The following is a 27668-nucleotide window of genomic DNA, read 5'->3' as shown; positions in this document are numbered from 1 at the left end:
ATATCACTTTGCCAACAAAGGTCCATATAGTCAAAGCTACAGTTTTTCCAATAGTCACATATGGATGTGAGAGTTGGACCATAAAGAAGGATGAGCACTAAAGAATGAACGTTTTTGAACTGTGATGCTGGAGAAGACTGAGTCTGTTGGACAACATGGAGATCAAACCAGTCAATCCTAAAAGAAATCAGCCCTGAATATTCACTGAAAGGACTGACGCTGAAGCTGATGCTCCAATACTTTGGCCACCTGATGTGAAGAGCAGACTCACTAGAAAAGACTCTGATGCTGGGAAAGATTGAGGGCAGGAGGGAGAAGGGCCAACAGAGGATGAGATGGTTGGATGATATCTCTGATTCAATGGACATGAGTTTGAGAAAACTCTGCGAGATAGTGAAGGACAGCAAAGCCTGGCATGCTGCAGTCCATGGTGTCACAGAGCTGGATACAACTTAGCAACTGAATGATTAACAACATTATTTCCTAGAGGACATGACACCAATTCACTGCAGGTAACTGCTATAAGCACAGTTATAAAATATGCAGTAATTGTGACTTTAATCCATATTCTTTATTAGTCAACATATGAACAGTTTGAATTTTTATATCTCTAATATTTTGATGTGGAGTTTGAGCCCTGTGAATTGTTAGATTCAATCATAAAATCACCTAAAATTAAGTATGTACAGAACTACTTACTGAGGTCAGAATGATCATAATTCAAAATCTGAAAGAAATTTAATTTTATATTGACTATCTCTTAACTCTGATTTATTTTTAATGCAGGAAGAGACATTTCTTATAATACCTTAAAAGAATGGTATCAATTTTTTTTTCAAAACTATGCTCTGAATATATATTTCCTGTAGCTCTCCTATTAAAGTAATATAAGCCATCACTTTTCAGATACACACTCATTTCTTCCTCCTGATTAGGTGACACCAAGCTAATTAAAATTTTTGTATTATAGTTGCTGGCTCATTTTTTTAATATTTTGAAGACTGTCATACAACAATGCAAAGAGAAACACATCAACTTTTACCACTGTATAATAGTACCTCAATGAAAAAGACAAGTATACAGTATGACAATGATAACAGTGTACAATAAAAATGTAACTGACATTTATCAATAAAAGTAAAGACAATGAATTTTAATTATAAAAATATTTCCAAGTGGGCATGGAAAAACTTTTTCATAAATACCAGACTTTAAATAAAAGGGGTTTCTCTTTTCTCAGCTGAAGCTCTAAGTATCTATCAGATGTTGTGGTTGTTTAGTCTCTAAGTTATGTCCAACTCCTTGTGACCCCATGGACTGCACCACACCAGGCTCCTCTGTCCTCCACTATCTCCCAGAGTTTGCTCAAATTCATGCCCTTTGAGTTGGTGATGCTAGCTAGCCATCTCATCTTGTGCCTTGCCCTTCTCCTTTTGCCCTTAATCTTTCCCAGAATTAGGGTCTTTTCCAATGGATTGGCTCTTCTCATCAGGAGGCCAGAGTATTGGAGCTTAAACTTAAGCATCAGTCCTTCCGATGACTAGTCAGCATTGATTTCCTTTGGGATTGACTGGTTTGATCTCCTTGTGGTCAAGTGACTCTCAGGAGTCTTCTCCAGTACCGCAATTTGAAAGCATCAATTCTTCAGCTCTCAGCCTTCTTTACGGTGCAAATCTCACATCTGTACATGACCATCTATTATCCATCAGATAATTCAAGGCAAAAACATACTGGCAACTCATTAAAGATAATATGAATGAAATGAAATATATAAATGAAATTAAATAATAAACCCTGCACTGTCAAAGATACTATATTCAAAAGGATGGGGAAACCTCTTTTAGAAGAATAATTATAAATTCTTGATAAAACAAAATAAAATAAAAAACAAACTACACAAAGGCAAGGCCACCTTATGCAGGAGTTGAAACTTGGAAGAAGGCAAAGATGAATTTCTGAATTTGGGAGCTTTGGCCTGAGGGATTGGTATGAGGCAGAGAGGGGCTTGGAGGCTGAAAATTCAATAAAGATTCCATCATCATTCTAGCCTAAGAAATCGGTTGACAGAGCAAGGGTCAACCCTTTCAGCAAAAATCTGAGAAAGGAATCCTAGAAAGAGGGAACTGTAATTTATCTGTTTAAATTTTGCCAGTTCACTAGCTGAACCCTAAACCTCATATTATATCATTCATGCTGACAAACTAAATCTCAAATAATTGAACTAAGATTTGAACTGCCATCCACCACAAATGAGCAAGAGTTTGCAATTTTTACCTTATTAATATAAATTCCTACTCAACACAGTTATTACTACCTCTGAGAGAACACAACAAAATCCATAGTCTACAGTATATAACATCACTATGTCCAGGATACAACGTGAAATGACTTGACCCATGCAGAATCAGGGGAAACATAATCAACAGACATAATCCACATGTTGAAAACATCAGTCAAGAACTTGAATGCAGCTAGATATACACACACTCATACAATGAAGTAAAGGAAATACGCTTAGAAGAAATGAAAAGAAATACTAGCAGAGCAAAAAGAAACTATTTTTAAAAAGAGAGAAATATGTGAGTGAGTGTGTGTACTCAGTCATGTCTGACTCCTTGGAAACCCCATGGGCTGTGTAGTCCATCAGGCTCTTCTGTCCATGGAACTTTACAGGCAAGAATACTGGAGTGGGTTGCCATTTTCTACTCCAGGGGACCTCCTAAAAAGAAACTATTTTTAAAGAGAGTGAAAAAGTTTGCTTAAAGCTCAACATTCAGAAAACTAAGATCATGGCATCTGGTCCCATCACTTCATGGGAAATAGATGGGGAAACAGTGGAAATAGTGCCAGACTTTATTTTTTTGGGCTCCAAAATCACTGCAGATGGTGACTGCAGCCATGAAATTAAAAGACACTTACTCCTTGGAAAGAAAGTTATGACCAACCTAGATAGCATATTAAAAGCAGAGACATTACTTTGCCAACAAAGGTCTGTCTAGTCAAGGCCATTGTTTTTCCAGTGGTCATGTATGGATGTGAGAGTTGGATGGTGAAGAAAGCTGAGCGCTGAAGAATTGATGCTTTTGAACTGTGGTGTTGGAGAAGACTCTTGAGAGTCTCTTGGACTGCAAGGAGATCCAACCAGTCCACCCTAAAGGAGATCAGTCGTGGGTGTTCATTGGAAGGACTGATGTTGAAGCTGAAACTCTAATACTTTGGCCACCTCATGCGAAGAGCTGACTCATTGGAAAAGACCCTGATACTGGGAAGGATTGGGGGCAGGAGGAGAAGGGGACAACAGAGGATGAGATGGCTGGATGGCATCACTGACTCGATGGGCATGAGTTTGGGTAAACTCCGGGAGTTAATGATGGACAGGGAGGCCTGGCGTGCTGCGATTCATGGTGTTGCAAAGAGTCAGACATGACTGAGCGACTGAACTGAACTGAACTGAAACATAGAATTCATAATTGTAAAATACGATGTCTACAATAAAGTCTTCAACAAGGGCTGCTCGTTTCAGCTACAACACCAAATGGGTTTGGAAGTCATCACTCCTGTCCTCATAAGAAGAAGTTGGACAAATTGAAGGTCAACAATGTTTCTTTGACCTATGAGAGAAATAAAGTCATGGGACAAATTGCCATGCTGAAAACTGAACTGAAGGAGCATCCAGAGTGTTACAGCAGGCAGAATCTGTTTACCTGGAATAGAAGTCCCTGGTGCCATGAATTAGCATGAACACTGAAATGTTTGATAAATTTCTGATAGTGATAAATTCCTGGAGACTAAGCATGAACTGGTGTAAAAGTGAACACATCCTGAGGGTTGCTTCTGTTGAGGGTCCCATTCTTCTATGGGTGTTCTTTCTAAGAATTTTACTACATTCTTAATATGAGGATCTGTGAAATATTTGCTCATGTATCTGGCAGAGAAAAAGGAGTAACCATTGTGAAACATGCCCAGATCCTTCTCTATAACTTAGAACTACTTTCTTTGCAAGAATGGAATTCTGGAACAACACATTTGGTGTGCATTAGTCAGTTTCTCCAGAGAAACAAAAGCAATAGGAAAAGAATGCATACTGTCTTCAGTATACCAAAAGTGCAAAACATTGTTGGATGTAATTTTAATTTTATGAGGCTGAAAAGAAAACTGTTTTCCTATGCATGCCAGTTCAATTGCATCTTGTGAACAGGCTCAAGAAACTTTCTTTCATAAATACAACCCTAAATGTTGTGAGAATTTATCATCCACTCTCCTGGAAGAAATGTGATAATATCTTAGTCAGGAACTTTGTAATTGAGGATTTTGTTTTGAAACAAAACCACCACCAAAGCTTTGAACATTAGAGAGTAAGAACACTTGTTTTAAATCCTGCCCACCTGTTATAAACAACCAAGAAGTTGAGGAGTTAAAATACTGCTGTGTAATATTTCCCTTAGCACTTCTTTACATGGGACTCTGATAGAATCACTTCATACTTACGGCATGTGGAAGTACAATTATTTAATAAATCAATTGCTAATATCCATTTAAACATGGAAGCCACAAAAAAAAAGTACACTGATTTGCCCAAAGGATTTCAAACACAAGGTCATTTTAACTTATTTCCTTTTTGTGAACTTTACTCAAATTTCATCAATAGACTATGGGAGGATCCTTCTTTTGTGGGTCTGGGTAGGATGATAACTTGGGTACCTGTATCAACAGAGTAATAACAATTTGGACCTCTCACGTCCCTGAAGTTTCCCAGGTCAGTAGAAGAGATACCTAGCACTTTTACTCTCCTCTGGGGATATGAAGTGTTTAATGCTACCCCTAAGAAAGCAGCTTCCTTTGTGACTCAGCTGGTAAAGAATCTGCCTGCAATGTGGAAGACCTGGGTTCAATACCTGGATTGGGAAGATCCCCTGGAGAAGGAATAGGATATCCACGCCAGTATTCTGGCCTGGAGAATTCCATGGACTGTATAGTCCATGGGGTTGCAAAGAGTTGGACACTACTGAATGACTTTCACTCACTCAGGAAAGCAGCTGACATGAGAATTTGGGTGGGTGAAAGGAAAGGGTGACTTCATGTCTGTCAATAATATTTTGCATTCAATTTAAGTTTTGAGCAGCTTTTACTCATAAATAAGCAAACACACTTATTCTATTAATAATATTTTAACCCACTCAAACTCTGTATCATTTCTGACACTATTTATTCAGTCTTGTGGATTCTTTGGTTCATTCAGCAGCCACATCGCCTTGTGGGATAGGGAAACGCACTGTCTGTGCCAGCAGAGCTTGCTGCCCTGTGGTCATAATAACATCTCTTGTTTGGCTTTTGAAAAACTGATGTGTCCTTGGAAAAGCTCATTCAGTTTTACCTCTCAAAGTACAGTCTTTATACTCTAGTTCAACTCTAGTTCATTAACCCATAGGACTGTAGGAGATACTCTACCTAATCACCCAACATCTGGACAGCATTTATGACAAGTGATTACAATGATACCTGTGATGATGGCTGACCCTGGCAGAGGCCCTGAGCTTGCTAGTATAGGAGATCAAGGAAGGCTTCCCAAAGGCAGCACCATTTCAGCTGAGACCTGAAAGGTAAGCTGAAGGGTGGAATTGTCCAGCTGAATAAAAGGCCACAAACTCAAACGCACACAAGGGGAAACCATGATGAGCAAGCTAATGAGTAAGGCAGGCTAGGGCTAAGGATTTCTTTTCTTTCAATTCCTCTAGAAGAGAAAAAATGATGCCAAGTCTACCAACACATGACTGGTGATGTTCAATGTGGCTTAACTCTAGGAAGGCTTCTCACTTCCCTTGAATCTGGAATGTAGAATCTTTGCCCTTTCACTTTCAGAGAGCAATGTCTCTGGGATCAATTCCTCTTTGATGACAAAATTGTCAAGAACTGTTAAGGATCAGAGATTTACTACATTTGTTACACTTTTAAGGTAACAAGTTAGCATGTCGTAGTTCTGTGGAGACTGGCCAAAGACATAGGTGCTCTTGGGTTAGAGATAAAAGACTTTATTACTCACAGTATGTCAAGCACTGTAGCTGAGTACATTTGAATCAGTTCTCTTCCTCCTTAAGTCCCAGCTATTCTTATGGCTATTTGCATTTGCAGCAAATTGAGATCAAGGAGAGGAATCCTGAGCTAAAAACACAAATGTTTTATAGTGAGCAGTAAGCATGATTCACCACTCTTCTGGATGCAGACACTATCTCTGTCTTCCAAAGCTTTTCTCTATGCAACCAACCTTGAAAGGATAGTCCTGCAAAATTATAATTAGTTTCACTGTTCATATGACATACAGAAACTGGGGAATTTTTTTTTTGCTGATAATACATATCTGTAAATACAAACATTTATAAATATAAAAATTACTTAATCTCCTAATTTCTTTGAAATATAAGTGTGCAAGCAAACATTATAATATTATCCTAATTTTGCAACAAACATTATAGCATTATCTTGTATTTTGCATTTGACTACCTCATCAGAGAAAAATTTGGAGGTCACTAAACAGACCTGTATGATTACAAATTGTCTAATTTTAAGTTAATTCTAAGTAGACTAAGCATAGAGTAATACCTGGGACAAATATTAATACAAAATACAAATAACTAGAGCAATAAATCCAACAGGTAAATGAAAGATACCTAAAAAATATTTAAATAATATAAATGAAGACAGGAAAAGAAGAATAGTAGAATGCATAACAGATGGGAGAAAAACAGAAAACAGATCACAGATTGGTAGATACAAATCTATGCAAATTAAACTATATTAATTTTAATAGACTAAATACTGTAATCCAGAGATAAACAGAACTGAAGAGTGGAAGGGGGGTTGCCAGTGGCAGGAGAAAGGGAGAAATGGGGAGTTGAGTTAATCAATGAGCATAAAATGTCAGTTAAGCAAAATGAATCAACTTATAGGGAAGGTGGAAGAGACCATTATTAAGTTTTCCATTTACCTTCTCATTATATTATTTACTGTCTGGACTTAAGAAACAGATGGAGAATAATCTTAAAAGTGTACAGTGTATGTGCCTATTACATTGTGCACAGCTAAAATAAAAAGAAAACAACACAGAGAACCAATTCTTCTAGTATTGAAAACAATCCCTAAAGCAAAGTCATTTAATGTATTCAAGAGAAAATGAGTAAAATCCCAACATATATCTTTGCTGTTTTGTACACACAAACATACAATGTTTTGTACAAGCAACATATATCTTTTTGTGTGTACATCATTTATGTACACATGTATGTGAAAATTAAAAGGAAAAATTAATATTAATTCATTATAAACATATTCAGAAAACTAGAATAGAAAGAAACTTGTTTTCTTTTTGGGTTTCCCTGATAGCTCAGTTGGTAAAGAACCCACTGCAGTGCAGGAGACCCCAATTTGATTCCTGGGTCGGGAAGATCCCCTGGAGAAGGGAAATGCTACCCACTCCAGTATTCTTGGGCTTCCCTTGTGGCTCAGCTGGTAAAGAATCTGCCTGCAGTGTGGGAGGCCTGGGTTCAATCCCTGGGTTGGGAAGATCACCTGGAGAAGGGAAAGGCTACACACTCCATTATTCTGGTCTAGAGAATTTTCTTATTATATGGCAAGTAGGAAAAATCTACTTACCTGAATGCAGCACCTTATAGTCATGTTGATGTTTGGCAGAGGCCAACACAACTCTGTAAAACAATTATTCTTCAAATAAAAAATAAATTGATTAAAAAATATACTTACCTAATACTTAATACTGAAATTTTGAATGCTTTCATCTAGACATCAGAAATAGACCAATACTTCTTAATCTTACCAATTCTAGTCAGTGCTTTTCTAGAAGTTCTAGCCATTGGATTATGGCAAAATAAGAAATAAATTAAAATACTAGAAGCGCACTATCTCCAGATATAGGTTACATGATTGTTATCAGAAAACTATAAGAAATCTGCAAAATAAATACTAGAATTAATTTAAAAAAGAGCAAGATTTTAGAATACAAGAAAATATACAAAAATCAAGAGATGTTTTATAAAGCAAGAATAATAGGAAAATAAAATTGAAAAATCAATTAAAAATAGAATCAATAGAATTACAATAGAATCAAAAATATCATGCACACATAAAAAAGGCTGAAAAGTAGATTAAAAATCTGTACAATGAAAATCACAATACTGAGACAAAAACATCTAAATTAAATAGACCATAATCTTGAGTTGCAAGACTCAAAATTGTGAAGATATCAACTCTCAAAAAACTGATTTATAGCTTAAATAAAATTCAAAAAAATACCGGTGGAATTTTGGAGAAATTCCCAAAATATAGATAATATTTAAATGGAAAGATAAATGAGGTTGAATAGCTGAAGCATTTTTTAAAAGAACTTAGAATAATTAAACTATCTCACTCTACAATTAGTGTAACTACTTTAATATACACAATGGGATATTGGCATAATTATACACATTATTGATCAACAGAATCGACTAGCTATTCCAGAAACAGAACCATAATGTACAGTCAAATGATTTTCTAAATATGTTTTAAGGTGATTCATAGATGAAAGGAAACTTTTTTCAATAAAAGGTACTGGAAACCAAGCTAAATATTTATAGGGCAAAACTTCACTAATCCTTCTCAAACACTATACACAAAATTAACTAAAAAAAAGGAATTATCTACCATCAGTTAAGTCACTCTCATTGTGAAAAGAGGAAGATAAAGAGAGGCAGAAAATGAAAGGAACTTTCTTCAGGGCATGTGGTCTTTAAATAAAGTTGCCACTGGGTGTTCTAAGGTAAAACCAGCAAGAAGAGGGAATAGCAGCTTCTAGCACAACACCTCACATATATTAAACAGTCTTTGTTCAGCAACTATTACTATTGCTATGGTTTAGTTAGGGTAGAAGATCCTGTGCTGTGTAGTAAATAAAATATTTTGCTTTCAATGATTTAATAAAATGAATGTATTTTCTCACCTGCATTAGGTTGGTTGTCTTTCTCATTTGAGTTAACAGCTGTCAGGAACTTGTGACCTTCAGTCACTATGTCTGGGGAGGGAAGACATGAGGTGACTGAAGAGCCAGGAAGGAAACATGCTTACATATCTGCCCACCTGGCATTGGCAGAGAATCAGTCACATGGCAAATCTAATTTTAGGGAGGATGCGAAATAAAGATGAACACAGGATCTCTGTTACTAACTTTTGGCTCCTCCTTCATTTTCATTATCACATTTATGAATAATTCTGTAAATTTAGTGACTCCTAGGTGTATAACGGTCTACTCTCTTTTGTAAATATTTATCAGGTATAGTGATAAAGAAAATAGTATTTGCCTTCTGAACCTGTTTTGAAGACAATATAGCATATTATAAACAACATACTTTTATGCATAGTAGCTACATAGTAGCATTATTATTGCTGTTATTTAAAAATGATTTAAAGATATGCATAGATACTGTTTAAATATAAATATTGCACCTGACAAAGTACTGCAAAATTCAATGACTATCATGAGTATAATAGATAACCAACATGCTTTTACTCTTTTGTTTAGAATGTCTCAATATTGTCCACTACTGCAAATATCTAGATTCCACAGTAAAAAGTTATAATATTTTTACCATATAATGGTTCACCTTTACGAAAAAAAGTAGAATGGAAAAAGCTTAATATGAAAAGTAAAATGTCAGCATTTTCTTTTCAAAAGTTTCTCATAATAAATATTCTTTTCTGAATCTTCACTCATAAGGAATGAAAATAATTCACTTTTAGAAGTAGTAAAAAACAAAACATTAGACACGAAAGTTAAAAGATTCTTAAAAAAATCATTGTAAATAATTTATTGATATTTTTCTTTTTTAACAAGCAATGAATTACATAATATTAAACTGCAATACATTATTATTATTATTTGCCATATCATGTGGCATGCAGGATGTTAGTTCTCTGACCAAGGATTCAACCTGTGCTCCCAGCATTGGGAGCACAAAGTCTTAACCAGTGGATCTCCAGGGAAGCCCCATGTAATAAGTGAATTTATACTGAACATTTAGCATTATTGTATACTTATACTGTATATATTAACAAACACAACCATATGCTATGTACAATTAAATTATAATCTGTGTGTACTACAGATATGTATTTCTGTAAATCATATATATATACATTTTATTATATGTGATTAAATTTCAAAAGTATTAAGGAAAGGAGATAAATCAAAGTTTTGATATTTAAAATATTTTCTTGTTGAGGGTAATTTAGCTTTAAAAAAAATCCCTAAATTCAGATATGCAAAGACATGAAAAATATTTACGATATGGGATTTTCTAAAGATGTACCCAGGAAGGTAAAGGAGCCTAAAGTTATTAATTTTTGAACAGGATTGGTTTATGAAAGTGTTTTTATAATATTTAAAAATAATTTTGACGGTGGGAGATCACACTATTACACTCACATAGATGAAAAGGATCTCTTTGTTACTTGTGACTCTGAACAAGTGAAGGGTGCCAGGGCTTGCACCCGGGGAGGAGGGTAACAGCAAGCTGCAATTGTATAAAACAGCTTATGTATAGTAGTCGGTGGAGTTAACTAGGTTTTGTGCGCCTCCTGTGAATTGGCTAATTTGGATAATTTTATGAGCTCCAGGACACAGGGCTTAGCTCTAATTGTGGCCCAGGAGGAACAGAACTGGTGCACAGTGGCCCCATGTATGGAAACCCAGTATGTGCATAGGTTGGGATGTGATCTTAATCAGTGAGCTGCCCAAGATGTTGACTAGCCTCTAGCCAGGGCCTCAAAACTGAGTTAGGACAGCATTACCAAAAAAACCAAAAACAAAAACAAACCAAAAAACCCATGATGAAACAAAATACAGTATCTCACTCATACATTAGGAAGCTCAGTTATGATTTCACAGTTTTTGGTGAAATGTGATCATGATCACTCTAAAATCAGTGGGATTTGTCCACTTCAAAAAATATCCATTTATTTATTTATTTGGCTGCACTGGATCTTAGTTGTAGCATGTGGGATCTTTTAAAAAAGTTGACATGAGAGAATCTTTAGGTGTGGCATGTAAACTCCTAGTTGTGCCATGTGGGACCCAGTTCCCTGAGCAGGAATTGAACCCGAGCCCCCTGCACTAGGAGTACAGAGTCTTAGCCACGGGAACACCAGGGAAATCCAAGGATTTGGCAATTCTATTGCTCCTATTTTTTTTTTTTCATGAAAAAGGTCACCAAATGCTAGTTATACATTCTTCACTAAATTCTTGCTAGTTGTTTACCCATCTGTGTTCCAAAGCAGAAATGATAAGAATTCATCTCATGGGTATTTTCACGAATTGCTGTCATAGTCTACCACTTCCTGTGTACACCATCTACTTCTCAAATTTAATCTCTCCCTCTTCCATGTTTTAGCATCTACCTTGTTATATATTTTCTAATTGATTGAAAAATATCATGAGATATATATTAACTCCAACCACTTGAACTTTTTCCTTTAATTTAAAATTTTATCAGGATTATAAATCTTTCCTTGAATATATTTTTCCACAGTTTAACAAACTAAATTGTTTTTAATGATTATTCTTACTGATATATAGAATGAGTTATGTGCTTTAGTGAAAAATAAAGCTCATGCATCTTAAAAAAAACTATAACTCTACAACAAGAAGTATGTCTCCAATCTGTTTCAGACCACAGGCTCCAGGTCACAGGGCTTCTCCGCTCCAGGAAAAAGCAAAATCACTGTGTCTAGTTTCCTGTTAAAACTTTCTAAAATGTAACTACATATACAAACACATATATTCTTTTTAACCTATACTTCCTACAGAGATAAATGCATCTAGATTTTTTATGCATTATATATTACCCCATTATGATATTTTCACTGTGAGACTGTAGATCAATTTTCTAAAAATGTGTATGTAGACTTTCTCATCTCAGATGTGCCATAACATAGACCTAATCAGATTTATCACCTATTGAAGAGACTGTAGATAGTTTCTAATCTTTTAAATATATTTATTTGCTTTTTTGATTATATTGACTAGTGTTTTATATATATATATATGAATACACACACACATACACATAAATATACATAGAGAGAGAGAGACAGTGGGAGAGAGAGAGAAACAGAGACAAAAGTTCTTTGTAGTTATCTGGGTCATCCAACCCTGCCAATATATTGACTTTATTTTCCTTCTAGTCCAAATGCCAAATGATATTCAGTTTCAAATTTAAAACTACCATATGACCTAGCAACCCCACTACTGGGCATATATCCTGAGAAAACCAGAACTAGAAAACACACAGTTACTCTGATTCTCACAGCAGCGCTATTTACAATAGCTAGGGCATGGAAGCAACATACATGTCCATCGACAGATGAATGGATAAAGAAACTGTGGTACATATATATACAATGGAATATTACTCAGCCATAAAAAGGAATGCATTTGAGTCAGTTCTAGTGAGGTGTATGAACACAGAGTCTATAATACAGAGTGAAGTAACTCAAAAGAGAAGAAAACAAACATATATTAACACATATATATGGAATCCAGAAAGAAGGTACTGATAAATCTATTTGCAAGGCAGCTATGGAGATGCAGACATAGAGAATGGACTTGTGAACACTGTGGGGGAAGGAGAGGGTAGGAGAAATTGAGATAGTGGCACAGAAACATATATATATATATATATATATATATATTACCATATGTGAAACAGATAGCCAGTGGGAATTTGCTGTATGATACAGCGAGCTCATACCAGTGCTCTGTGATAGGTGGGATGGGGTTGGAGGTGGGGGGCTGGGAGGTGGGAGGGAGGTTCAAGAGGAAGGGAACATATTATACTTATGGCTGATTCATGTCGATGTATGGCAGAAACCAATACAATATTGTAAAGCAATTATCCTCCAATTAAAAATAAATAAACTTAAAAAATCAATGTATCTCTTCCCTGTGTTCAATGTAAACAGCCCTCTTCTTGGAAATCAGTACCTCTAATACAGCAAAGTTTAAGGATTGAAAATATAAATTCTGTAAGTAAAAAGAGATAATATCTTTCCATCACTTGGGTCTTAGACCATATACAGTGCATCCTTCCTAGGACCATAACACCTTACATTATTGATTCTATATATATGTGTGTGTGTATGTGTGTGTGTGTTTGCATTAACATATTACATATATATGTATTAGCGTATATATATATATATATATATATATATATATATATATATATATCAGCACATATATTATGACACTAAATGTCAGTGTCTGTTAAATGTCAGTCTCTACTGCTGGAATATAAGTCCTTCAGCAGCAGTAGTAGCCAGAACAGCATTGGAAATTGGAGTTACATTCTTTTGAACAAATGTACCGCCTCTAACAACGTCACCATAACCATTGTATTCATGAACTTACTGCAGCGGCCCAGAGTGGTTAAACAAAGATACTAGTTGGTATACATACAATAAATATTCTTCCATTTGACTGTTTAGTGTCTCCTCTGCATTTAAGTTTTTTGGTGAACCTTAACATGAAGTCTAAAGATCTGAGATCTGTACCCTTTGTGTATATCCCAAAATGTTCATCTATATGAGTCATCTCCAAGCATTGGAATGTGGAATTATGACTTAGTTTCTTTCAGTTCAAGGACCAACCAACTCAACCATCTCCTCTGTCTTAGAATCACAATATATGTAATAAAGCTTTGGTCACTTCTCTCTTCAAACAAAACAAACATCTAAGTTTACTTTTCATATTGGAAAGATTTCTGTTCACTATTCTCCTTCAAGGAATCCTTGGATGGGACTACAGCTAATATCAAGTATTTTGCTACCACAGTTGTGTAGCAGGACTCAGTTTAGGTTTCCTCTTTTTCTGACAGTTCATTGTAGAAAATCCAGTATGAGTACACGTACAAGATGAGAGGAATGAGTTCAAGAGAAGTAGGGGACAAACAGATATTTTGGTCTAGATCCATATAATTGATGCCCTCTGGATTTGTTTTGGCTGATCTTGAATATTACAGTTCAGTCACGTGCTGGATTGCTGCACAGCCCACATGACTATTTGATTCACTGTTTCTGTAACACCCCTATCATGATGAGGTAGTTCTAGTCACAAAGTCCTCTCATGCTATAGTCAACAGGCTTTCAGTTCCTTCCAGGGTGAACAGAATGCCAAAAGATGGCTTTCAAATTATGACTACTCCTCTGTTGTGGAGGCATGCCTTTCTATGCTATGATAATCCTATTGGAACCTGCCAGGCACTTTATTTAGCATGCTAGTGTTGTATTGTCATTTCATTATCTGTATTTATTGGCTTCAGTAGATGGTAGCTTTAACCACAGTCTGGAGATTCAGAAGAGTTCTCTTGCTTTAGAGCCACCCCAAATTTGCAGACTTTGGTCATCCATTTTTTTTTTGAGCACTACATTTCATCAAATGTCCTTGGTGTTTCTTTCATCATCTCAAAAAAGTCTCAGAAAACTGATTTTTTTTCTTAGTGGTATGCGCTACAGCATGCTCTAATGTTAAGAGGATATCCTGTTCTGCCTCATAGGATTAGATACTTAAAAATTCATAAATGTGATAGGTCTCTCAGTCTTTGTGCTTTTGATCTCTTACTATCAAGCATACTTCTGTTTTACTTTTTCATATAGAACACTTGCAACTCCCTGCTCACCAGATCCAATTAGCATCATGATTATGCAAACATTTTATGTGTACTTTTTTATGAATGACAAGATGATCAAGTTTATGGTTATTACATTATTACAGCAATCACATTATTGCAGAAATCAGGATAGTTTATAAAGCCATAAGATAGTGAATGTGAACAGCTCTCCTTACCACATAAAAGTCAATTGTTTCTGGTCATACTTATTGTTGGATACTGAAAACCAAAGCAAACCAAACCAAAACAAGAAACACCTAATTTGACAGATAATGGACAAAAATGCCAAGTGCCAGAGGCTCTGTTGAGTGCTGACAATCAAGATATTTCAAAGTCCACAAATACCATGATTCACTTCTACCCCTATAGATCAAATAGGTAGCTGAGTGAATAACAGGATCTACTGCTTGTCTTTTTATTTTTCCTCAAATGCTTTTTTTTAAAAATTATTTAAAATATTTTATTGAAATATAGTTGATTTCCAATGCTACATTAGCTTCAGGTGTACAGAAAAATGATCCATATATATATACATATACACACACACACACACACATATATAGATATGTATATATATATAGAGAGATATAGATATAGTCACTTATACATGTATACACAGTTGGCCAACAGGCATATGAAAAGATGTTCACTTCACTAACTATTAGATAAATGCAACTAAAACTACAATGAGGTACCAATTCCTGCCTTTTTAAATTTTGAAGATGGCATCAATCTTTGCAATTTCTACTTTCGATTCACTCTCTTGGCTGGGGCCTGGAACTTCAGAGAATTTCATCTGGCTCTTCCTACTATGACTCTTATTAATCTCCCAACCAGGTAGATCATGTGAGGGATTTCTTAGATGTTAAGAGTATGTATCCTAGCTACACACTGGAAGACTGGGAACATAATATTAGGTTGGCTCTCTGAATGTACTACAGGTAAACCATGTACTATATACATGGTTCTTCTGCCTTCAGCTATTGAATCAAATATGTTCTCTCTGGCACAACTAAATACTCTTAGTGAGTGCATTCTAAATCTGCACTGCGTAAGATAAATCTCCTAAGCAGCAATACAGTCTGTGCTGTTCTGCCTGATATAGATCATTGTGCAAAGTGTGTTGTTTCCTCTTCCTGACTCCTATACTTTCCTCACTCAGGGCACTAGTTTAGAATAATCTATTTCATAATGTCAACCACTTGGTTATATAAAGATCCAACAGAAGTTTGCTTTTTTAAATGTTATTTTAATTTAGTCCCTTGTAATATTTGCACTTAATAACAGCTTAATAACAATAATCTGTGGTCATTACAGATCACAAAGAAAACATTAAAAATAATAATTCATACTTTTCTCTCACAGAGATAGTTTAATAATTTAGCATATTTCCTTCTAAATCTTTTTGAATGGTTATGTTTAATGTGTTTCTATGTATGTATGTATGCATGCGTGTGTGTGTGTGTGTATGTGTTTGTATGGCCTCTTCCACCACAAACCAGTATCTATAAATAAAAATAAAATTTTATTTTAGAAGAGTTTAGATTTACAGAAAAGTTGCAAAGATAGTACAGAGTTCCCACATTCCCCACACCTAGTTCCCACTATTGTTAAGATCATATATATTACTATGGCAATTTATCAGAACTACTAACCAATACTGAACCAATATTGATACACTATTGTTAACTGGCCTATGATTATTAACATTTCCTAATTTTTTACTCACTGTATGGTTTAGTGCTCCAATATCCCATCTAGGCATACTATTTACACTGAATCAACATGTCTCTATAGGCTATTCATCTCAGACCTTCCTTGTTTTTAATGAACCTGATCCTTTTCAAAAGTACTAGGCAGGTGTTTCGTAAACTGTTCCCAAATGTGAGTTTGCTGACAAACATAAATGGGTAATATTTTAAAATAATTTCTATTTTATTTTAGTTATTGTAATTATAATTGATTTATACTTTTTTTTACTTGAATTCTACCATGGTATTTTTTTCTTCATGAAGTTCATCTCATTTTCCTTATGCTGTTGGTTTTTTTCCTGTGAACTGTCTGTATTCATTATCATTTTAAAATTTTCTTTTTAAAAATAAACTTAGAAGAACTTTAGAATAATTTAAGGTTTGTTAAACCTTGGAAAAATAATACAGAGATTTTTGTTATTCTGCAATCACTTCTTCATGCTGCTGACATCGACGTAACAGGTACATTAATCAAAAGTCAGGAATGAGTATTAGAATATTCCTATTTCCTAACTCCATTTTTCATTCAGATTCCACTGAGTTTTCCATTAATATTCTGCTTTGCATCAAAGATCCACACTAGACCACCACATTATATTTAGCCATCGTATCTCCTTAGCCTTCTCTGGTCTCTTACAGTTTCTTAGTTTCTCTCTCTTTGTTTTTACTTAATATTATTTCCCAACTTCTTTGCATCCAGTAAATAATCATGTAGGTTCCTTATACATGGTGTTTTACCTGAAACTCTCTATGAGGAGGTATGACATGATGAAATCATTTTTATATGTTTAATTAATTTCAAATTACACTTTTCTGCCTCTGTTTTAGCAGTTTCAACTATATAAATTATGCAGAGTAGTTTTTATTTTTATTTGATCACTGCTTCTGTACAAGCTATGCTGAATCTCCCTATCCAACACTCTAACAGTATCTTGATCAGATTTTGTATCTTGCCAGCCATTTTGTGTTCTTCAAGCTCAGTCCAGTTCAATTCCCATCTTCATTTGAAGCTCATATCCTTCTTTCATTCCTCTGTGAAGAACTGACCTGGAATCTTGAATGTTGGGAACCACAGTGCTTTCAAGTTACCTCCTTTCCACTCCTTCTATAAAACTGGGATGTCTGACTGCAAAGAGCAAAATAGTATGTAGGTCTTCACTGATCTACCATTTAGTGGTGTTCTTTCTTTAGCATGATATTGATTCTCAGGGTGACACTGACTGATCATCAAGGCACTTGGTATAATTGATGCTCAAATACTGGTTTCTTTACAGGGAAATTTTTAGACAGTTCACTGGAGTTATACTCTCATTTCCTGCATTTTCTGCTCGTCCTTTTACCCCTTTACTCATCTCCTTGATCTGAAGTTCTGACCCAAACACACTTGTTCTTTTGATCCTTTCAAACAGCCAGCAGTTCTTTTGAGTGAATCTGGGTAGGGTAACTCAAGTTCAACAAATACAGATGGTGTCTTCTTAGACATACAAAACATGGGGCTATCAGCTGCTTATTTCCTGTTTAAGTCCTGCCATTTCTCCCTATATATATGTAGGTGGTGGTGGTGGTGGAGGGTGTTTATGATGTTAATGCAGGCACAGATAAATTGTTACCTAAGAAGATGTCCAACTGGGGAACGAGAGAGTGTTGCTCCTGTTCTCCTCATTGTACCTTTCCTTCTTTTGCTCCTCCTTGTTCTTCTCTTTCTGATGTTATACTCTCACCACCAGAAGAAAACAGTCCTGGGATAAACATGAGGCTTTTCGAAGCTGGGCTGAATATCATGCTGTACAGCAACACTGTTCTCTTTATAAAGAAAGAGATCATGGACATGGAACAAACAAAGAGCTGTGTCTATCACAGATGTGAATCTGGTATGTATACATATTTGATCTTGCAGTCCGTGATTAAGGGAAATTCAAGGTCACACATATGTTAAATGCAGCTAGAGGAAATCTATCATGCTTGGTGAGATAACCTATAGTTAATGCACTTAGAATGTACATAGTACAACACAGCAAAAAAAAAAAATCATAGAGATCAGAATCAGATAAATAAATATGTTTTGGTCGAAGCATTATGAATAATTGGGTGCTTCTTCTTATGTCTATTTAAATTTTTCTTCCTCAATTTTCTCATCTGCCTGTTTACTAGAAGAACATAAATTCCATTGCTTATTTGAAACTTCAATGAACTAACGGTAATGGTAATAATCATTGGTGTCAATAGCATTTACTGAACACTTAAATTTGACCAGTTCAGTTCATTTCAGTAGCTCAGTCATGTCTGATGCTTTGCAACCCCATGGATTGCGGCAAGCCAGGCTTCCCTGTCCATCACCAGCTCCCAGAGCTTACTCAAACTCATGTCCATTGAGTTGGTGATGCCTTCCAACCACCTCATCCTCTGTTGTCCCCTTTTCCTCCTGCCTTCAATCTTTTCCAGAATCAGTCTTTTCTAGTGAGTCAGTTCTTCGCATCAGGTGGCCAAGGTATTGGAGTTTCAGCTTCAGCATCAGTCCTTCCAATGAATATTCAGGACTGATTTCCTTTAGGATAGACCGGTTGGATCTCCCAATTAAGACAAGTCAATACTATGTAAATAAACAACATACATACATAGTGTGCATATATGTATACACTATGAACATTTAGTCATATGCTCACCTGTTTCTTAATAATAGCTGTGTTTTTACTTTCCCACTTGCTGCAATATTTTAAAAAGCATTGGTTTCTTTTAAATATTGGTATTGTATGAAATTTAAACTCTGTTGGCATTGTTACAACTCACATTATAAGATAAACACTTTAGACTTTTAGTCTGGAAGAAATAAACCAAGCATACAGGTCCAAGATGCTCTAGATATTTATTACTGCCCCCTTACAAAATCGCAGTGCAAGGTGACAAACATGCCCCATGCAAAGAAAACATATATTTAAAATAAAGTTTTTAATTGAATTAGTTCATGGCTCCAAATAAACTATTTCATTTGAAATATGATCGCAATTACCCTAGCACTCAGTTCCCAATATATCAGCAGAGAGTCAAGTGAGAGAATAAGAAGCATGACACTGGAAGTATTCAGTTATTTTCATTTAATGGTCCATCTGTAATGGGACTCTGTGGAATCTATCTCTGTTACCTCTGCCAGCTTTCATATTGGTTCAAAATGAATACACCGAGAGTGTGAGCATTTAATTTAATTTGCCAGAGGTAGTACAGTGAGTCCAGCAGCTAAACTTATGGAGATACCCTTTGACATACATGATCTGAGGACAAGTTGGCTGTGGCATCTATTACACCGCTTCAAATGATCTGACTGGCTGTGTGCCTCTTCTGCAGTCACAACTCTACCTGCTTCTTTCATGAAATGAAATAATTAATTTGACATGATCACTTCAGCTAAAAGAGGACCTATTTCCTCAGTTAGAATCTCCAAACAAAGGTATCCTTTCTGTCTTCAGAAACTTTACTGTGACTTTTAGAACATTCCACAGGTCAAATCTGAAATGGAATTATCAGAGAAGGCCATTTACTAACACATAGTTGGCACCTCTCATGTCATTTTACTCTTCCTTGTGTAGTCAGGTGCTAAAATAGCCTATAGATTTCAATCATAATAATAATAATAATATTATCATTTTAAAATGCCTCAATTAGTATTTCTATCTTTAAATGACTATTTTGTGCTTTTCCGCTTTAGCACAATTATAGATATATTCATTAGCCGTCAAAGCACATGTGAGGAAATGTGTCACTATCTGGATTGAATGTTAAACTTGGTAAAATTATTGTTGCAATCAAAGTGCCAGAATTAAGCTCCATGATGTTCAAAGGGCACTCACTGTCTGTGTACCTAGAGTTCCCTATTTATGCTAGTCCCATCTCAACCCAAGACATCCTTAACCTCAGTGTTTGTGATATTATTAACAGAATCATATGAGCAGGGGGGGTTTCAAAGCTCTTTGGTACAAACCCTTGACAGAGAGCAGAGATAATTAGACTCTCAGGAATAATGGGCATAAAGTCTTTGCTTACTTCCAATCATTGGAAATTCCTCACCACTTGCAAGAAAAAATGTTTCTCCTTTTATCCCCACACGCTAGTTTAATTCCTCCTTTTATACTCTATGTGAACAAGCAGACTAGACATGCATTTTCTCACAAAATTCCTCAAATACTTGAGTGCAGCCCAATTCCATATTTTAAAAAATTGTCTACAAAATCACAGAAATATTTATCTCTAAGAGTTCCTCCTCTGTGGTTTCAAAATAGCACAGTGGATACAAATTACAATTCAACTTTCAAATGTAGGAGCTTATTTATCCAGAGATATGAAAATGTTTCCTCACTTCAAAACAAATAAAGCCTAATTTAAAAAAATGCAAATGAGACAATCTCAAGGTCTGTATTTATGGTAACTATTTAATTATAGGTTTAGTTTCACAGGTTACTATAAAAACACACCCATAAATATACATTTCTCTCTCTTAATTACATATTTAGTTTACAAATATGAAATACTTCTATTCTGGATAGTTCTATTTTATCAATAACCTATCAGGACAAATTAAATTTGGATACTTATTTACACATAAATGGTAATTTGCCTTTAATTTGATTAAATGACTGAAGTAAATAGGTCATACATATTTAAAAAGATACAGGTGATACGGTCATCACAGGTGATGACTAAACTTTACTAACTGTAAGCCATTTTATCACCAATACAATTTTGTATAAGAAATTTATTAAACAAAATAAAATTCAGAATTAACTTCTCTGCAACATATATAGTTAGATAAAAAAGAATAATGACTGAAGATTTTCTAGAAGAAAGTGGTAATAAAGAATAATATCTTAATTATAGTTATAGAAAAATATAAAATGATTTTACTTTTCAATTTTACTTTTCAATGTGGATATTCTGAAATGTTACTGAAAAATATAAATTTTGTGATTAACAAGTGACTAGTACTTCTCTCAGTACTACCAGAAAGAGAAATTAAGAATCCCACTTATAATCACATTCAAAAATAATAAAATACCTAAGAATAAATCTAAGGAGATAAAAGACATATACTCAGAAAAATATGATACATTTAAAAAAAAATTGAAAATCACACAGATAGAAAAGTACACCATACTTATGAACTGATAGTGTTAAAATACCCACACCAGCTAAGATAGTCTACAGATTCACTGCAGTTCCTATCAAAATATGAAAAGCATTTTTCATAAAACTTCAACAAAATGTTCTATATTTTACATGGAAACATAAGAAACCCTGATTAAGTAAAACTATCCTGACACAGAAGAACAAAACTGAAGATATCACACTACCTGATTTCAAACTATCCTACAAGGACACAGGAATCAAAACAGTATGGAACTGGCACAAAACCAGACACATTTGTCAGTGGAATAGAAGAGAGTCCAAAAATGAATTCACACTTATATGGGTAATTAACCTATGATAGAAAAGATCAAAGAATATAAAATGGGGAAAAGACAGCCTTTCAAATAAACAGTGTTGGGAAAACTGGACAGCTACATGTGAAAGAGTAAAATAAACTACTTTCTCACACTATACACATAAATAAATGCAAAATGGATTAAGGATTTAATGTACGACCTGAAATCATAAAACTTCTAGAAGAAAACAGGCATGTTTTATCCATATGTTGTCTCATACAAGAAAAACAAAACTATAAAAAAAGGGACTATATCAAATTAAAAAGCTTTTACACAGAGAAGGAAACCAATGACAAAACAAGAAGGCCATTTACTAAATAGGAGGAGATATTTGCAATCAATCCATAATATAATGGGTTGAAATTCAAAATGCACAAAGAACTGATATGGCTGAACAGTAAAAAAAATTAAAAACTGAGAGAAGACCCAAAGATACATTCTTTTTCTTTTTTTTCAAAGAAGACATACAGATGGTCAAAAGGACATGAAAACTGCTCAACATCACTAATCATCAGAGAAATGTAAATCAATACTATAATGAGCTATCACTTCACACCTGTCAGAGTGATTATTATCAAAAAGACAACAAATAAAAAGTATTGGCAATGACGTAGAAAAAAGAAACCCTGTGCATTGATGATAAGAATGTTAGCTGTTGCAACCACTATAACAACAGTATGGACAGCCCTCAAAAAATTAAGAAAAGAATTAGCATATGATCTAGCAATTCCACTCTTGGGTATTTTTTCCAAAGAAAACAAAAACACTAATTTGAAAAGATATACGTGCCCCTATCTTCATTGCAGCATTATTCACAATAGCCAAGATACGGAAGCCAAGTGCCCATCAACAGGTAAATAGTTAGAAAGTGAAAACTCTTAATTTGAAAAGATAAATAGTTAGAAAGATGTTAGAAAGATACATATATATATGTATATATATCTCTCACATCTTTATATATATATATATATATATATATATATATATCACACATATATCACACACACATATATAGATAGGCTTCCCTGGTGGCTCAGGAAAGAATTTGCCTGCAATGCAGGAGACCTGAGTTCGATCCATGGGTTGGGAAGATCCCCTGGAGAAGGGAACAGCTTACCTACTCCAGTGTTCTGGCCTGGAGAATCCCCATGGACAGAGGAGCCTGGCAGGCTTCAGTTCACTTCGTAAGTATATATATATATATATATGATGTGCTGTGCATGGGCAGGTAGAGAAAAACAAATATTATATGATTTTACTTACATGTGGAATCTAAAAAGCAACACAAAAGAACAAATATAGTAAAACAGAAACAAAGTCATATATACAGAGAAGAAACAGGTCACTGCCAGATGGGAGGAAATAGAGGAAGGAGAGGAATAAGTGAGGGAAATAGAGGTACAAATTTCTAGTTGCAAAATAAGAGTCCTAGGAGTATGTACATTGTGAGGAATATAGTTAATGACTATGCAATATCTTTGTATGCTGATAGGTCAGTTTTACTTCAAATACAGACAAAGTAAATTCATAGAAAAATTAATCAGATTTGTGGTTTCCAGAATCAAGGACTGGATGGAGGGGGAATTCAATGAAGGCAGTCAGAAAGTACAAACTACCAGTTATAGGATAAATAAGAACTAGTGATGTAATGTACAACATAATAAATATAATAAGACTGATATGTGTGATATATGAACATTGTTAAAGGAGTAAATCCTGGGAGTTCTCAACAGAGGGCAAACTTTTTTCTATTTCTTTAATTTTGTATCTCTATGATATGAGAGATATTCACTAAACTTACTGTGCTAATCATTTCATAATGTATGTAAGTAAAAATAGTATGTTGTATACCTTTAACTTATACAGTGGCATGTGCCAATTACATCTCATTAAAACAAGAATGTCTTCCTTTCAGTATGGAGTTTCCTTAAAAAACTAAAAATAGAGTTACCATGTGATCCAGCAATCCCACTCCTGGGCATATACTCAGAAAAGATGAAAACTCTTAATTTGAAAAGATACATGTATCGCAATGTTCATAGCAGTACTATTTTTAATTTATTTTACCTAAGTATAGTTGATTTATAATGTTATATTGATCTCTTTCATACAGAAAATTCAGTTATATAGACACATATATACAGCATATATATACGCACACACATATATAATGTTTCATATTTTTTATTACAGTTTATTATAGAAATTGAATATAGTTCCCTGTACTATACAGTAGGGCCTTGTTGTTTACCCATTCTATATATAATAGTTTGCATCTGCTAATCCTAAAATTCTAATCCATCCTTCCCCAATCCCTTCCCCTTGTTAACCACAAGTCTGTTCTCTATGTCATAGCAGCACTATTTATAATAGCCAAGACACAGAAACACTCCAAGTACCCATCAATAGATGACTGGTCTAAGATGATGTGGTGAAATAATACTCAGCCGTAAGAAAGAAAGAAATATTGCCATTTAGAGTAACATGGATAGAACTAGAGAATATCATATCAAGTTAAGTAAGTCAGAGAAAGACAAATACCGTATATTATTTCATATGTAGAATCTTAAAAAAAAAAAAAACTAAACAAATGAATCTACAAACAAAACAGAGACAGATTCACAGATATAGAAAACAAACCTATGGTTACCAAAGGGGGAAGGAAGTGGGGAATGACAAATTAGGAAAATGAGGCAAACTACTATACATAAAATAAATAAGCACTAAGGATTTACTGTATAACAGGGGGAACTATATTCAGTATCTTATAATAACCTATAATAGAAAATAATCTGAATATATATAAGCTAAACGGAACCACTTTGCTGTATACCTGAAAATAACACAATATTTTAAGTCAACAATATTTAAATTAAAAAGGACAAATATTCTAATTTTATCAAGCAGTTAAACTTGTGAAAATGCACAGACTTCAGTTTGTGAATAATCAAATTTCTTGTGTTCCCTGTAATATACGTCAGTTTGGAAAGTATGCTGTGCTGCCTTAATAGCTTTTTGATTCAGCCCATTTAAAAGAAAGAAATTGCAAAAGCAAGATATATATATATATATGTGTGTGTGTGTGTGTGTGTGTACATGTCTGTGCGTACAGAAAATATGAATATACCTGTGTGTACTTATGTGTGCGTGTTGATATAGTCACAGTTGATCTCTGAGTAACTTCATGGATAGGGAAAGTCTAGTTGATCTTCAGTAACTTCATGGATAGGGGATCTGACTCTCCCAGCAGTCAAAAATATGCGTATTGCTTTACAGCTGGCCCTCTGTATCTGTGGTTTATCATCTGCAAATTCAAATAAACATGGATCATATAGTACTGGAGCATATATCCAATCAAAAAAAATCCACCTATAAGTGGTCCTGTGTAAGTCAAGCCTGAATTGTTCAAGGGTTAATTGTAAATATATATATAAGTATGTTGATTTAAGTTTCCTAGTCTAAATATTAAATATGTGAATAAATAACATTCATCATATGAAATATACAAATTTCTTTCAAGATTGCTTTATAAGTTTTCTTGGCAAAATAATCACTCTAGGCTATTTCATTTTATGATAAAATTTGCAATTCTACCTTTTCAGACAATGTTTTAACATGTGTAATATTACACTTGTAATTACTCTACTGTAAATGAATACTAACTAATCAAATACGTTTAAATATATCCGAAGACATGTTTCCCCAGGACATAATTATTAAATCGGTGATCTTCAAATATTGGTAGTTTCTTAATTTCTGTAATATATTTATTAGAGAAAATAAATTAAAATACCCATTAGCTCACAGTTCATTTTCTTTGGTGACTTTAGAGCTATATTTTACCAATTCAGTCAGTTCAGTTCAGTGCAGTAGCTCAGTTGTGTCCAACTCTTCGACCCCATGGACTGCAGCACGCCAGGCCTCCCTGTCCATCATCAACTCCCAAGGTTTACTCAAACTCATGTGCATTGAGTCGGTGATGCCATCCAACCATCTTATCCTCTTATGGTTTTTCCAGTAGTCATGTATGGATGTGAGAATTGGACTACCAAGAAAGTTGAGCGCTGAATAATTGATGCTTTTGAACTGTGTTGTTGGAGAAGACTCTTGAGAGTCTCTTGGACTGCAAGGAGATCCAACCAGTCAACTGTAAAGGAAATCAGTCCTGAATATTCACTGGAAAGACTGATGTTGAAGCTGAAACTCCAATACTTTGGCCACCTGATGCAAAGAACTGACTCATTGAAAAAGACCCTGATGCTGGGAAAGATTGAAGGCAGGAGGAGAAGAGAACGGCAGAGGATGAGATGGTTGGATGGCATCACCGACTCAATGGACATGAGTTTGAGTAAGCTCTGGGAGTTGGTGATAGACAGGGAAGCGTGGTGTGCTGCAGTCCATGGGGTTGCAAAGAGTTGGACACGACTGAGCGACTGAACTGACTGACTGACTACAAGGGCCAAGAAAGGGGGAATAATAACTGACCTGGCTCTTTAAGTTAGAATGAGGGAAGTGGATGTCTAGAAGCTTTACATATAATAATCTGTATTATACAGATATTATTATAATCTGTATAATACAGATACACAAATATTACCATAGGGGCTTTGCAGTCTGCTTAGAATAAGGAGTCATGAGTCTTTCACAACCTGTGAATTCGTAATTAAGAACTAATGCACTAGCATCATGGCCCATATTGACATAACTGTGATAAAAATGCTGAGAAAAAAACAAAAAAACAAAAACTAGTGGGCTTATTGTAGTGAGTCAGATGGAAAATTTTGTGGGACTCAAGGTTTGTTTTCACTAAGAATGGGGGAGAATTGAGCTATGCATGTCAAAGAAAATCCCAGGCTCTGCCTGTTGTCTGGATATGATTATTATTAATATCAGCTCTTTGCTGTAAAGGATTTCATCTTGAACTATAAGTCAGATGATCACTACAGATAGTTGATATTCTCCAATGTTGATATTCACATGTCACTGAAATTATAGAATTATAAAGAGGAAAGATATGTTAAGATATGTTAAGAATCTATTCACAATTTTATCTAATAGACACCAAATATTATTTAAAAGAACTATAAAAATCATGTATCATACATTTTTGGAACTATCAACATCAGAGTTATTTTCTCCCTCATGCACACATGCATGTTGTTAAGTCAGACCAGATTAACTACAGATTAACTATTATGCTTTCTGTATGATGAAATAAATTTTGCAGTTTCACTGAACTGCACAACTTATAAGATTTAAAGATAATGGAATAAAATTCTATTTTTAGAGGTTTTGAACTATATATGGGGAGTTGAAAAGCATTACTCACAAAGCATCAATAGTTACAAAGATATCTGAAAAATATTTCATACCCATTATGAAATATGCTACAAACATTAGCTTCATTTATTTTTATTTTCTTATACATTGTGTCCATCATACTGGGTTTAATGTTTCTGGAGCTAATATGTGTTTTGTTTTGGCAATTACTACAAAGAAGTTATATTGCTAAATATAGGTATTTACAAATAGAGCTGATATTTCAACTTAAAGATGGGGAAAATTAATTTTTGTAGTTGCTTAATTTGTATGTATATTCTTATTTAAATCTGAAGAAAAACTGACACAAACTCAAATTATTACAGAGGAAACTAAAATACATTAAAAATGTTCCATGATCATTTACAAAAAAAGCTTTTTGTTTAAACACAGAAGATAAACTTATCTGAATGTAT

The 27668-nt window shown here is 34.6% G+C and overlaps 1 protein-coding gene across 1 annotated transcript in view; it reads right to left on the bottom strand.

The window, feature by feature from the left end:
* Positions 1 to 27668, bottom strand: part of LOC145528650 (uncharacterized) — a 427065-nt gene that overhangs the window by 263652 nt on the left and 135745 nt on the right. The window contains exons 5-7 of the mRNA XM_081547298.1: positions 8990 to 9061; positions 7648 to 7700; positions 6041 to 6159 (exon numbers count right to left, since the gene is read on the bottom strand). Of these exons, the coding sequence (XP_081403424.1) occupies positions 6091 to 6159; positions 7648 to 7700; positions 8990 to 9061 (194 nt within the window). The 3' untranslated portion in view covers positions 6041 to 6090. The remainder of the gene's footprint in view (positions 1 to 6040; positions 6160 to 7647; positions 7701 to 8989; positions 9062 to 27668) is intronic.

This window comes from Giraffa tippelskirchi, chromosome 12, assembly GCF_054371585.1.
Source record: "Giraffa tippelskirchi isolate mGirTip1 chromosome 12, T2T-mGirTip1v1.2.pri, whole genome shotgun sequence".
NCBI lineage: Eukaryota > Metazoa > Chordata > Mammalia > Artiodactyla > Giraffidae > Giraffa > Giraffa tippelskirchi.
This window is presented reverse-complemented; position numbering and strand designations above follow the sequence as displayed.